Source organism: Dermacentor andersoni, chromosome 4, assembly GCF_023375885.2.
Source record: "Dermacentor andersoni chromosome 4, qqDerAnde1_hic_scaffold, whole genome shotgun sequence".
Lineage (NCBI taxonomy): Eukaryota > Metazoa > Arthropoda > Arachnida > Ixodida > Ixodidae > Dermacentor > Dermacentor andersoni.
The window spans coordinates 214,315,330-214,330,684 of record NC_092817.1 but is presented as its reverse complement, the minus strand read 5'-3'; the positions used below and the strand labels follow the sequence as shown (position 1 = coordinate 214,330,684).

The 15,355-nt window shown below is 44.9% G+C and overlaps 1 protein-coding gene and 1 long non-coding RNA gene across 2 annotated transcripts in view; one reads left to right on the top strand and one right to left on the bottom strand.

Moving 5' to 3' along the window:
- The first annotated feature begins 3,993 nt into the window (after positions 1-3,993).
- Positions 3,994-14,752, top strand: LOC129386677 (uncharacterized). Its single transcript, XR_011894009.1, has 2 exons — positions 3,994-8,080; positions 11,550-14,752. It is a non-coding gene; the product is annotated as an uncharacterized lncRNA (long non-coding RNA).
- The window catches only part of LOC126538462 (DNA mismatch repair protein Msh6-like), a 463,753-nt gene continuing 459,260 nt past the window's right edge, over positions 10,863-15,355 (bottom strand). Inside the window, exon 31 of the mRNA XM_050185304.3 lies at positions 10,863-10,988. Within this exon, the coding sequence (XP_050041261.2) occupies positions 10,920-10,988 (69 nt within the window). The 3' untranslated portion in view covers positions 10,863-10,919. The remainder of the gene's footprint in view (positions 10,989-15,355) is intronic.

Below are 15,355 nucleotides of genomic sequence, written 5' to 3'. Positions count from 1 at the left end.
TGTGTGAGAAATGCAAATAGAAGTAAAGGTACATCAACAATGACAAAAGTCGCAGAAAGTATTCGTAATGAACTCGAAAGTGAACATTCACTAGCACATAAACAAAATTCCAAGTACACATACAAAAATGAACAGAAAAACCTGGAGTGTACTAAAGTGTCTAATTTATCATAGTAAAGTGCACGTGCTATTAGATGGACTAGAGTTACGCAGAAGTGACATCGGAGGGAATGGAAGAAGTAGACTGAAAAATGCAAGAGTATGAATCGGATGGTAACTGCCTCCAAGCAATGTTACCTATCAGCTGGAAGCTTGAAAAGAGCACAAAAAGAAATACCACCGCATACCATTCCTGTGACAGAAATAAAAAAAATGGGAACAATGCAAAATTGGAAATATTGCCTTTAGGATATATCAAAGAAGGTAATGGCGAGAAAAAATAACCATACAAAAAAGCAAAAAGTGAAATTAGTAGAGAATACTTAAACGGGGGATTCAGTGTAACAAGTGAACACTACTGTAGTACAGCGAACGATGAGACAGTAATGCTGCATCTTGCCACTCCGGAACGTGAGAAATGAATATGCAAGCCTCATATTAGAAACTTACATAAACATGGAAATAAACTGGAATGCACTGGAAGCTGCATTTGTGTAACAAAGGAAGCAATGGTCATAATAAATAGTATGTGTTTTATCTAAAAAGCCCTTTATAAGAGGCAAAGTTGTACCTCTCTCGCAAAAACAAAGTTGCAACGAATAATTTGCAAACCAGCAAATACATTAATTAGCACACTGACATGTCACACTTTGCGCACATCTCCAGTCTCCTAAAGTAAAAAAAAGCACTCTGAATGAGAAAAACAAACGTTTCAACACATGTTGACACATTGATGCACTACGCTGGTAATTGAAATGTATTGAATGCACAAGTATTGGCTTCACCAGAGAGGCTTGCCCACATACCACCACTGGCATATATATGCACTTGCTCTTCACTCAGTAGCATTGAACTTAAAGTGTTCCCTATGTGGGAGCCATGTGTAAAACCGGTGTCACACGACCACTCTCGATCGCGATCACGCCCGATCCGGATCGAAATTATCGATGCGACTGGCTCACTCTCGTAGCTTGCGCAGAGGAGCCAATCACGACCGAGGAATTCGATTTGTAACGGACTGGATAGCGGCTAAAAGAGCCCCGTGTGAAACCGGTATCAAATAATGCACAGACGTACGCTAGGAAAATTTGTTGCACAAGGACAAAGAACTGCGACATGCCCTGTTGTGCGAAGCGCGCGAACAGAACACATGTATATATATATATATAAAATATATATATATATATATAAAAACTGCGAGAGCGCTTCGCGAACTCCATGCGCACACATGGCACCCGCACGAACTCGGCAGGCCGCCGTAAAGCGCGAAGGGCGCACAGCGTACATTCCGACACATGTCCCAAACTGCAAACAATCGTACTACCTAAAGCATTTTATACCAAGGGCATACTCGACTCACGTATGCAGTATCCACAAGCGAGTTATGCAGCGTACATGCTGTATCCATTCTCCAAATAGTAAAATTGATAACAAGCACAAAGCTGCAAGGGACTCAATACATTACTACCATTTGAGGCGTCAAATAAAATCGAATTTGGCCGTTTCCTATATTGGACACAATATATGGACACATGTGGTACCCGGTAATACCATGAAATACCCATCACGTGGGTAAAGGGGGCGAAAACACAATAGAGAACCTGAAGCGCAAACGATAAAAGCACGGCATGGTGCACGCAAAATTCTGTCAGTGCGCTGTAGCGCGAGGGAAGAAAATAGGGCGAGCACTTGACCTCACCTTTTGGGATACCGCACTAGTACTGAATCATAAAAAAAAAGCCTGTTTGAACCAGTTCCCTTGTCTGCAACACTCTTGCTAAACGGGAGACTAAAATACCACGATGACGGCTCTATTGCGTAGATCGGCAAGGTGCGCACAGACAGAAATTTTGCCGCCTTTCTTCGCATTCTGCAAAATGCTTTCTTGTTAGGATCACGCATAGCGGCCGATCCCGACGCTAGGGACACACAGGCACGATTTCGTCCCTCTAACTTTCGTCCTTATACTGCCCTTAACGCCTTAATTACAGCGTCAGTGAAAAGGCGCCTCACATAACATGACAATGAACTTGAAGAGCTGATTAGTGCCCTCCACTCCACACCCTCCAATTGAAAACACTGCTGATTTCCAAATTAAACTACACAAACAGATCGCACAACCCAAACTAATCACAGAACGTCGTTTTCTTGACGGCAAAACCCTGCAACACTTACATGACAAAGGGCAGCGGCAGCACATTCAGAACAGCCGCTATCATACCACAGCGCAATGCAAGTGCGATAACGCTATTATGCCCGGCTCAAATAGATCGCACAACCCAAACTAATCACAGAATGTCGTTTTCTTGACAGCAAAGCACTGCAACACTTACATGACAAAGGGCAGCGGATGCACATTCAGAACAGTCGCAAACAGACCATAGTTTCATGCGAGTGCGATAACGTAACTATGCCCGGCTTCACGAATAACATGGCCGCCTTGGTCACATAACAATTGAAAACACTACTGATTTCCAAATTAAAACCACACAAACATATCGCACAACTCAAACTAATCACAGAATATCGTTTTCTTGACAGCAAAACACTGCAACACTTACATAGCAAAGGGCAGCGGCAGCACATTCACAACAGCCGCAAACACACCACAGCGCAATGCGAGTGCGGTGACGCGACGACGCCATGACGACGCGACTATGCCCGGCTCGCCCGGCATCACGAATCACGTGGCCACCTTGGTCACATGATTTGACGACGGTATCGCCACCTTGCGCAAGGTTGGATCGCGTTGATGGGTTGTTGAATAAAGAGGCTGACGCGCCGTGGCGTGGCGGTGGCGCCTTGAGTCGTTTTCAAAACGTATTCACCCCTCGTTTTTAAGCTGCCTGGCTTCCAACGTTATCAAAACGTATTCACCCCTCGTTTTTAAGCTATCTTATTTGGAACGTCTTTGATGCGTAGATTTTGGTCAAAAATCCGTTTCAGACGTTGAATCCCTTAATACGACGTTTTCAAGACTTTGTGTGCTACCTGGGCTGGGTTGTTCACAGGTAAAATAAACAAAGGTGCTCGAGCAGCTCGCTTAAATAGTTTTGAACACGTGACGCCGGCAGCGTGCATACACTGACGGCAGATTGCCATCGCTCCTGTTCAGAGTGTGTGTGGCGTAGTCTGAATTATGAGCGACCCAAGATAAAGATCACAGGTTTATTTTACCTGTGAACAAGGCTCCCGTGTGGGAGCCGAGACGTCTTCTTTTCTTTTAAATCTTTATTTGGTCGGCGAAGTGCCCCGGGTTTTTGTATACCTTTTAACCACATTGGAGAAAGTGAGCAACGCTTTGCGCTACTGTAAGGGATGTCCATTACACTCAACATACAAACTCGGTACATGTGATGTTCTGTAGGCACCACTTGCCAGTAGCAGTCCGAGGTTATGTACTGGATCAAGTCGTCGAATGTAAGACTGTCTGGCTGAGCCATAGACCATGCAGCTGTAGTCTAGAAGGCTACGCACATGAAACTGGTAAGTATGTAAAAAACACGTTTGGTCAAAACCCTAGCGCTTATGATAAAACTTTGATGATATTCAATGCTTTATTTGCTTTAATCTTTAGTGTTTTAATGTGGGCTAGGAAGTTAAGTTTGATGTCAAAGGTTACTCCTAAAAACTTATAATCTTGTTTGACTGACAGTGTGGCGTTATTCAATTTTCGGACTGGATCGCCGTGTAGCCCTCGTTTCTGAGATAAAAAGCTGACTGATTTCTGTGCAGAGAAACGGAAACTATTTTTGTTAGCCCATTGTGTAAGTTTAGTTATATTGATTTGAAGCTGCCTTTCACAGGTTGCCAAATTTTAGGCACGGCAAGCCACTTCGAGATCATCTACGTCTACAGAGTGCATAAGAGACGACGGTATAATCTTATTAACCAAGTTCATTTTTACTATGAAGTGTCATGCTGTGAACACAGCCTGTGGAATGCCATTTTCCTGAGTAAATGTATGAGAATGTATTGAGCCAAGACGGACCTGAAATATTCAATTAGGCATAAAATCAGCTAGGCAATTCAGCATTTTACTATGGAGCCCGAGGTCAGACAGGTTTCTTAAAATTCTGTATCTCCACATGGTGTCGTAAGCTTTTTCTAAATCAAAGAAAACTGCACGACAGTGTTGCTTGTGTAAAAATGCATATCGAATTTCATGTTCTAGACGGACAAGATGGTCAGTAGTTGAACAACCCTTTTTATATCTTCACTGGTGGGGGTCTATAAGATTTCTTGATTCTAAAATAAATGAGGGTCTTAAAGTAATAATGCTTTCATATGATTTTACCAAACAGCTTGCGAGGGCAATTGGTCTGTAGCTGTTTGCGGATGTTGGGGATTTGTCAGCTTTTAGAAGTGGAACTACTATTGCCTTTTTCCATTCTTCCGGCATTATACCAGATTCCCAGATTACGTTGAAAAATTTTAGATCACCTGCAGGTGCTTGAGATAGATGTGCCAGCATGGCGAAGTGAATAATGACACGTGAACTCGTTTATCCTTTACGGGTGAGTGCTTTTAACGTCTACGAAATTTTATTGCTCAGCGCAGGACGCGTCTACATGTATCAGAAGCTTGTAGAATGTTATCGACGCTTCTATCTGCTGTCTGTTGTCGCCGAACCTTGTGCAATTTGATTGCATGTATGCGCGATGCGAATGGTGTAGAACTCTGTGGAAGGCACGGGGTTCCCAGCGGTTACTCTGGAACATTCAACGACTGATCTGTAAAAGCCGACGCGCTTGATCCGCTGATCAGATTTTGACGATCACCGACTGTGTTCGCCGTTGTCGCCATTCTTTAAGTGTAGCCTGTTTTTGTGGGCACAGGTTCGCCCAATAAAAGTTACTTTAGTCTTTCACAGTATTGCTACTGTGTTCTTCATACGTTGCTCCACGGGACAATACGATCATGACCTGCCGCCGTTTTTTTTTTTCTGTGGAAAGGACTCTGTTTATTTCTTGTTGTGTCAGAGGGGAATAGTACAGTTCATTTGACGCGCCAGTAGTTGGCAGCTTCTATTTTTCAGCAGACTGTTTGTACTTTAAAAATTACTTTGAATAATTCACTGAACTGGGGACAACACAAAAGCGTTCGCCAAGTATATCTGCCTGTTCTTGTAATGTTGTTTGTGTGCCTGGAGTTGTAAGTAACCGCATTGTGCAAGACGAGTAATCTCCCCGAAACTTTCCCACCTGTTCCCACATTCCCTTAGATGTGACTGAACTGTTTATTGATGATATATATTTCTTCCACAATAATTTTTCCGCCTGCCGTCGAATAAATCGTGCTTTGGCTTTGGCCTGTTTAAAGCATAGGAGTTGGCATAGTTCGGGTATCTTTGTAAGATTCCCCAAGCCTTATTTTGATACTTTTTTGCCTCTGTGAACTCAGGAGTACACCAGGGATAGAGTTTTTTTGCGCACAAGGCTAGATGTTTGCGGTATTGCCTTTTCTGCCACTGAAATTAAAACCACAGTGAACTTTTAATTAATTTCGTTTATGCTTAGTTCACTTGAAAATACTTCCGAGTTTTGCGTGCTTCACAAAAAGCGGCCAGTCAGCAAGATGTATTTCTCTGTGATGCAGTTTAAAATTTGTGATGGGTAGTGATAAAACGAGTTTGATGACAGCTGGTAGATGATCGTTGCCATGTGATGTGTTCAGGACTTCCCATTTAAAGTCAGTAAAAACACATGGTGAGCAAAAGGCTAAATCCAGGCAACTAAAATTTAGTGAAGTAGGCGAGAAATATGTTGGCGCACCTGAGTTTAATGCTATTCGATAAAACGAAATCTTCAATAAGCTGCCCTCTTTGGTAAGTTTTATCTCTGCTCCAAAGAGTGCAATGAGCATTAAAATCTCCAACTGTAACAAAAGGCTCTGGCAACTGGTCAATTAAATTTTCCAGGTCTTGAGCAGTGAAATGGGTAAGGGGAGGAATGTACAATGAACAGATGGCGACATTCTTAAATGATAAAACGGTGACACCTACTGCCTTGCATGGAGTATGTAATATAACGTTCCGTGTAATGATGCTGCCTTGGACAACAACAGCGACACCTCCTGATAGACAGCTGGAGTGCTCGCGGTCCTTTCGTATGACAGTAAAACCTCTAAGAAAATGTGTATTTTTGGGGCCCAAGTTCATTTCTTGAAGGCAGAATGCTACTGTTGATAACTTATTTATAATGTCTTTGATGTCACCTACATTGTGAATTAGGCCTCTGCAATTCCAATGAATGATAAATGCCATTTTAATGGAATTGAAAAAATTTACTTATGTGAGTGAGCTTACAAGTTGTAGGTGACATGTATTAAAAAGTTGATTACTCTTATTAAGTGCAGTAACTGTTCAGGTTACCTGTCCCTTTTTCGGCGCCTTCTACCTGTCCCTTTTTTGCCTTCTCCGAGGCGCTGGATGATCGAGAGCCAGACACCAAGACATGCGTCTCGTGCTGTGGAGTTAGGTTCAACTTTGGGCCCTGCGACACTGCGGTTTGCCGGCCCGTCTTCGATAATGATGGAGCAGCACTGGCTTCAGCCACCAAGAGGGCGGTTGGAATTTCTACACGAGTACTGAACGTGGACCCTGTAGACTCTTGAAACAGGTGTGGCACTGCCCTCTGCCGCGCCACATTGGCATAGCTTACTTGAGGCAAGCACCCTAGCTTTTTCCTGGCTTCATAGAATGAGGTCTTTTCCTTTACAGTGATTGCGATAATTTCCTTTTCTCTTTTCCAGCAAGGGCAGCTCCGTGAGTAAGCTGGATGATCGCCCTTGCAATTGACACATTGTGCAGGAGCATGCAGATGTCAGTTGAATGGTCACTGGCACTACACTTCGCGCATGTTTCTTTTCCTCTGCATGACTGTGATGCATGTCAGAACCTCTGGCACTTGAAGCACTGCTTGGGGTTTGGTATGTATGGTCAGATGTTGATTTTCAGGTATCCTGTGTCGAGTGAACTGGGCACAGTCCTAGAACTAAATGCGAGTATTACATGCTTTGTGGGGATCTGTTGGTCGTTTCGTCGAAGTGTTATACTTTGTACCTTGGTTACGTTTTGCTCCTAGAATCTTTCAAGGAGCTCTTCGTCACTGAGGTTCAAGAAATCCTCTCTGCTTGTGTTGAGTGAGCAATGTGGAGAGATAGTGACATTAACGGCCCCAATACTTGTGAGTTCAGCTATCTTTCCGACTTGGTCTTTCTTTTTCAGTTCAACGAGGAGATCTCTGCTTGCCATCTTGGATGCTTTGTAGCCTGGTCCGATCGTGTTTGATAGGCGTTTTGATACGAGGAAAGGTGAGTTTTGTGACGGTTGTGTTGCCTTCACTGCGAAGGACATGGTAGTTTGGGAAAGTGTCTTGGTTTGGTTTCAAACGGAACTGAAATGCTGCCTCGGTGCACCCTCTTTTTTGAGGGCGGTTTTGGAGGGGGGAAAGCAATTGTCGTGGAAAATTCGGCGGCGACGATAGCCACCCATAACCGAGCCCAACAAGGGGAAGTTACTAGGTTGGGATAATACCTGCAGACGCCAGCCATGCATCGCCGCTGTAACCTAATATACCCAAGACTGGATATATTGCAGATATGGTCAACCCTTGCTGCCAGGAAATTCAGAAGTAAGAAGTGGAGCGAAGACAGGACAGATGAAAAGGCGAGACAGAAAGACGAAGATTGGAGAGAAGGACAGGAAAAGCCGACTGCTGCCGATTTCCTCCAGGTGGGTCAGTCTGGTGGGTAAGTCTTTGGCCTCTGTGAAGCAGAGGTCAAAGAGGTGTGTTGCTTCCACCAGGCCTTAAAGGTTGGAACACCTGGCATCAGTGCAACCCCCAAAATCCCTCTTTCCCCAGACAGGGCTAAGCCACGCACAGCTACACGTGGGAGGGTCCAACCTTCACGTGCTCGGGTAAGTGGTGTCGAACAGACCAAACTCCTGCTGACGCAGACAACCCCGCGGGGCCTTCAGTGTAAGAAACAGTGCCGCAATATCTATTGGCTTAGGAAAGGAAGAAGAGGCAAGCCTTCAGTTTAAGCAGCAGTACTGCAATGTCTGTCGGACTTGTGGTGGGGACTGGAATGCCTTCAGTGTAAGCAACAGTGCTGTAATGAGCATTGGCTTGGAGTAAGGGGGAGTACAAAGCTTCAGTTTAATCAACAGTGCTACAATGTGTGTCGGCTTGCAGTGAACTGGAAAGTCTTTAATTTAAGCAACAGTGCTGCAATGTGTGTTGGCTTGGAGGTAACTAGAAAGCCTTCAGTGTAAGAAACACTGCTGCAATGTCTGTTGGCTTGGGGAAGGGGAGACGAAATGGAAAACCTCCAGTTTAAGCAACAGTACTGCAATCAGGGTGTCTACCAAGTTGACATTTCCAAATTCCCTGAGTTTTCCAGGTTTTCCCTGAGTGCCATTGAAAATTTCCCTCAGTGATGCAGAACTATGTTTTATGTCAAGACGGGCTGAAACCATATCACCCGATGCTGTCACTCTCTAGTAATCTATAGAAAAAAATTAAAAAAAACGACTTAATCTAATTTGAATACTAAGGAGTAGTGTTCATGTTATTCAAAAAGAGATCTAATAGAAGGGGGGTTAGTAAAATGCCAGCAAATAAAATGTCTTCAAAAAAGATTCCAAATGGAGTCGGACATTCTCAAATACGAATAAAAAGAGATGGATATAGAAGCAAATATTTTCGAATATGAGCTATTTCTATCAACTGATAGCAAGCTCAGTGGTATTAGACCCGAACTCTGTCACAATTGAGATTCTCTCTCAACGGCTCGTAAGTCAACCTCAACTGTCCTGACATACTCTCAGCCCGCGCACGACTCCCGAGTGTTGTGTTTCACTGCTTTAACGAGTTTATTTTGGTTTGGATGAGAGACACTTGCAGCTCGGCATTAGCCAAAACTTTATTTTTTGAACGCTGGCTCCTTCAAAACGGCGGCAGCAAGCTTCCTTTCCTGTTTATTCCTCAATGCGTAGGTCATTTCTGTTCTTGTTTTCCTTCCGCCACTCGTTTGCCCCAAAGACCATTTGAAGTATCTTGGTCAGTTGTACAGTCTACGGCCGATTTTTCGAACTCCCAGGGGCCGCGAAAACGTCTGAAAAATCGGCCAGTTGGAAAAAAATAAATGCGTGTCATTTAGTGCCTTTAGGGGCTCAAACCGCCACAGGCACGTTCGAAAACGCTCTGAAGGCCTGTCGGTACACATATTAGGCATCTCGGTGCTCGTACTGTGACAGGAAATACCGGGTGCACGCCTGTATAATTAAGGAATGCATACTGTGTTCCGTGGCAATAGCCCCTTCCCACGCTTGTTATGCTTCACTGCAATACTTTTGCGTATGCTTCACCAAGTAACATTTCTGTACAGAGGCGAAGCTGAGTTTCAGGAACCGGCATTATGCAACGCACCATGTTTTCCAAGTTTCTAAGCCAATCGCGAGAACCACGAAGGCGGAGTCTGTGCCATTGCTGACAGCAGCTAATTCTTTCAATAAAAAACTCGGCATCCAACGGCAAGAAGCTTCATAGCGAACATAGAAGTAGCTAGGCCTAACGTTGCCGCAGTGGCGGCAACGGCTGCCAGCGGATCTGCGTGCGAGAGTGCCGGTTCTAGGTGGCGAAGTAATCAAAATGGCAGCGGTGGTGCCTTTGATAATTGCCGTTTCGGACCTGCGGTCACGGCAAAACGTCCGGAAAATCGGACGGCGAAGAGTTCTTGCGTCGGAAATGTCACACGTTCTGATACGTTGACTCTATGGGGTACGTGGCGGTGCCGCGAAGCCGTCCAAATTATCGGGAATCCGGAAAGTCGGTCGTTTACTGTACACTGGCAACTCCTCCAGCCGACGACAGAGCGTCAAAGACGATTCATTACGATTCCTGTCTGTTACTCGAGCCAGCATTACCCCGACTTTCGACCCTTTCAATAAAATTGCCGCTAATTTTCCCTGATAGAGGCCCAAATTCCCTGAGTTTTCCCTGACTTTTTCCAGACTACTCAAAATCCCTGAGAATTCCCGGTTTTCCCGGTTGGTAGACACCCTGGCAATGTCTGTTTGCTTTGTGGTGGGGACTGGAAAGCTTTTAGTTTAAGGAACAGCGCTGCACCGTCTCTTGGCTTGGCATGATTTCCAAAGCCTTCAGTGTAAGGAACAGTGCTGCAGTGTCTACTGGCATGGGGAAAGGGGAGTGGGAAGCCTTTAGTTTAAGCAGCAGTGCTACATTGTGCATTGGCTTCGGGGGAACTGGAAAGCTTTCATTTTAAGGAACAGTGCTGTAATGTCTGTCGGCTGGGGGTAGAAGGGAAGTAGAAAGCCTTCAGTTTGATCAACAGTGCTACACTGCAAAGTGTGCATTGTGGAGGGGACTGGAAAGCCTTTAACCAACATTACTGCAATGTCTGTTGGCCTTGTAGGGGGGGGGGGACTGGACTGGAAAGCCTTTAGTTTAAGCAACAGTGCTGCAATGTCTGTGGGCCTGGGGTTGGCAGGGGAGGGGAATTGGAAAGCCTTTCATTGAATCAAGAGTGCTGCAATGTGTGTTGGCTTGGGGGGGGGGGGGGAACTAGGAAAGCTTTCAGTGTAAGCAACAGTGCTGTGTGGATTCTGTTTGCATCATTGTGAAGGGCGAAATTCTGGTGCTGCTGATTTGTGATTGTCAGGAAATTTGCTTGTGAAGTAACTCAGTTTATCACTTTATTAGGAAAAGAATGGGCAGCATCATGGTGGATGTAGCTCAGCAAATGCAAGACACCTCGATGCGTTCTTGAAGACTCTGGGATTTCTGGAAGGCTCTCTTGATAACCTGCGTCAACATAAAAGGCATCACGAGAGATTACCTTTTGTAGAAGTAACTGTTAACACAGACTTAAAATGCAAGTGTGACACCAAGTGTACGGATGAAGGCTGGCTCTCAGTCCACTGCCTTATGTGTGGGTGCATACGTTATTAACACCTTAACTGATCTGAGAAATTTGGAAAAATTTTTAAGACATGCAAATTTGCACCATTTATTTTCTAAAAAAATATGATACCAAGAATGCCTATTGCATTTTCACTTGTCTTTGGAAAAATACTAAAAGTTATTGAGTATTAATTATTTTTAAAATTAAAATAAACTGCACATATACAATTAATGTCGACTTTTGGGCTCCCTAGGGGCTGCGGAAACGGCAAAAAAAAAAAAAAAAAAAACTGGGGGACGCTTAAGCTTTGCCTTCAAGAGTGGAACGCGATAGCGTTATTGCACCCCGTTCGCACCGCCCACTCATTTGCTTGGCATGCTCTTGAGTCACACAAAGACATAGTTTTCATATACAACACTTCTAAGTCCACAGCATAACTTTTTTCTAATTATTTGTTCCAGGAGCACCACGCAGACGCATCACTCCTTGCCAGCAGCACAGCACACATCGCAGGGGACACTTTCCCACCAGACGCGCTACGGCACAGCGATCACGTCAGAGGCGTCCCGCATCAGACGCTGCACCTAGGAATCGCGCTGTGATCAGAAAGAGGAGCCGCATCACCTAAACACGAGGGTTCGAGTGACGCACGCTGGAAGTTGGAAGGGAAGAGAGCGAGAAAACTTATTAAACACAAGGGTATTGGGGCATTCTTGCACCGGTCCCCGCACAGCCCCAATGTGCTCAAACAAGACGAAGGGGAGAAGCGGGCGAGTGGCGTGCTACCTGTCGGGGCAGCGTCGTACATTGCGAAGAGGGGGTCTTCTGTGTTTGCCGCAAGATGGCTCTGCGTGTTCGCCAAGCGCAGAAGAAATGTAGCAGAAATGTACTTTGCTACGCGTTTAACTGTGACTTCTGTAATTTACATGCTCATAATTACCGATATACACCTCAGTATAACTTTCTACGGCACATTTCTAAGGCAACACCACATTCACTAGAGGCGCATTTGTCTCGCTTTGAAGCATCGAACTCATGGCTGAGTGGTAGCGTCTGTCTCACACTCCGGAGACCCTGGCTCGATTCCCACCCAGCCCATCTTGCAAGTTGTTTTTATTTATGAATTGCCTTGCGGGATTTTTTGCTCCCGGCAAATGCCGCCGACACCGACTTTTCTACGACACAAGCTCCTTAATGCTGTCGCGTTAAAATAAATGCATGCTTTTGACTGCCCCAAGGACTCAAGTTGCCACAGGCGCGTCCGAAATAGCTCTGAAGGCTTGCCAGTACACTTATTAGGCGTGTCGGTGCTCGTACTGAGGAATAGATGCTGTGTCTTGTGTCAGTTGGCCGTTTCCATTTCTGGTACGTTTCATCGCAATACATCGCATATGCCCTAACGCGGTATTGTGGCAAAGATTATTCTTGGGAACCGGCATTATGCAACATGACGTGCTTTCCGCGCTTCGAAGTCATTGGCGAGGATTACAAAGGCAGATTCGACGCCATTGCTAACAGCGACATATTATTTTAATGACAAATGCGGCACCGAATAGCAGCCTACCCAGGTAGCACACAGTCTTCAAAACATTGTATTAATGGATTCAACGTCTAAAAGAAATTTCTTTTGACAAAAACTTGATGCAAGCAGAACGGCTTAAAAATTTCTGCCTCTCCCGTAATCGAGAGCAGATGTACGCATGAAATTGGAACCAGCAAAGCAGATTGGTCGGAGATGATGCTAGCCACAATCTTAAAATGGTGTAGTGCATGTTCACACGGCAGATCCTGCTACACCACATCGCAACACAACGCACCACGCCATACTGTGCACTGGTCCATATGGACACTGCCCAGTTAGAAGAAAACCAGCTGAAGGTGGCATGACAGGCAGTGAAAGATGCCAGGGAGATAGAGCACACTGCCCACCTATAAGAAAAGCACCTGAACCTTCGTGGCACCATCTCTCTAGTTGATGCAAAACGCGTGCCACGCAACTCACGGACCGCTGGCATTCAAATAGCAAGGCAACCCTGTCTCAGTGCCAAAAGATGTCAATGAAGTGTATGGTGCCCTGTATCTGCCTTTTGAATGTTGTCATTGCTGACAAATAAAACTTCAGCGTACTAGAAGTTACAGCTTGAGTGATATTGTCAACAAATATCAGAAAGGACTAAAAAGCAATATTTTTTGTAACTTGTTTGGGCAGTAACTAGCGTATGTAATGCAGTCCTGTACAAGGAGTTGGGGGCAAGAGACTACAATTTCTTAAGTTTTGACTGGTTGCCCAGAGGTTCTTGTTTGAGTGCCCGGATAACGACCCTGGCGTTTGGCCTAAGGACACTTTAAGGTCACTGACAATGGAAGCTAAAAGCATTGTATGCTTAAAATGAGTGGTCGTATCTGTTCAATTATTTAGCGTACTGGGTTTTCGACAGTGCCGTTATTGGCAAGAGAATTCATTTATGAAGCGGCGCTGGTCAGTTCAATTGCTGCCAGGGTGTCTACCAAGCTGACATTTCCAAATTCCCTGAGTTTTCCAGGTTTTTCCTGAGTGCCCTTGCAGTATTCCCTGAGTGACACAGAACTTCATTTTATGTCAAGACGGGTTGACACCATGTCGCCTGATGCTGCCACTCTCTCGTAAGAATGTTAAAAAATAAAGAGAACCCAAATTAATAAAGTTGGAATAGTAAGACTAATGTTTATTTTATTCAAAAAGAAAACGGAAGGGTGGAGTTGGTAAAATGCACAGCGAATACCTTAAAAAAAAATGGTAAGAACAATTACAAATCGAGTTGTCCATCCTCAAATACATATAAAAAGGAGATGCATACAGAAGCACATATTTTCTAATATGAACAATTTCTATCAACTCATAGCAAGTTCATTGGTATGAGGCCTGACCTTTGTCACAGGTGAGATTCTCTCTCAACAGATGCTCTTTCAACTTCATACCGTGCACACTTGCAGCTTTATAAACGCTCAGTGAATGCTCATGTCAGCGTAGTTATCTGTCGAAGCCAAGCTCACCTGCACTGCCGGGCTGACTTGGGAAACAGCATGCACTGTGGAAGTAGCTGATAGTGTTAATTAGCAATCGTTGCTAATTATTGTTTCGTCATTCTTGTCGGCAGTCAGTAATATTTACTTGCAGAAGGCTTTTACGTTCGCTTAGCGAATCGGGATGTAGTACGGCATGTACTAAGGCTCATTTTCCTGTGCGGCATCTTCTGGAGTCGAGTGGCATGTCTTACTGTGTAACTGACACTTCATACTGACACGTGCACTTGTTTATCTTTTTTCGGGTGACCGCTTTTCACCGTCAAACAAATGGTATCGCTCAGCGCGTGACGCGCCCACATGAATCGGAAGTTTCTCTAATGTTATAGATCATTCTATCCGCTGTCTGTCGTCGCTGAACCTTGTGTAATCTGATTGCATATGTGCGCAACGTGAATGGTGTAGAAGTTTCTGGAAGGCATGCGGGCACCAGCGATTACTCTCGAACGTTCGATGGCTCGTGTATAAAAGCCGACGCGCTTGATCGGCAGATCAAATTTTTGGCGATCGTCCACTGTGTTCGCCGCTATCGTTGTGCATAAGGTTTGCCTGTTTTTGTGGGCACAGGTTCGGCCAATAAAAGTTAGTTTCGTCATTCACAGTATTGCTACTGTCTTCTTTGCCGTCACTACTACATGACAATACTGACACTGTTTGTGCACACGCACCAGTTCAAAAAAAGGACGCAGTCGACCGCTATGTTCGTATCGCGGCACGGTCTGAGGAAGACAGGCACCCCATAAACAGGGGGTATTAGCGATTTTGGCCATTATGACCATTTTTGGCATTTTTGTAGATGTACACACACTTTATGTGGATAAATAACATGTGCAACTTGGCATTCTGTTGGCCTCCCCCCTGCCTGTGTATGTATGTACGCCAAGCACATGGCACACCATAAAGCAAGACATGTAGTGGTGAAACGTGATATTCGCCCTAAGAACTACACCTTGTGCCCTACTTGGCTCATGCGTTTTTGTGCATACTCATACTGTTACTTATTCACTTTACGCCACAGGTGCAGCGGTTTCAGGCCAAGGATGAGCTGGTAAAGCGTTGCCGAAGCTCTTCCAGCCATTCGTCACGCTGAAGAAACCTCCGGGTACAAAGCATTCACCAGCGGGCTCGATCGCTAGCTGACGATGACAAGATATGACGGCACCTACACGTATTGGTCTTGTCTCGCACGCTGCTTATTTGGTTG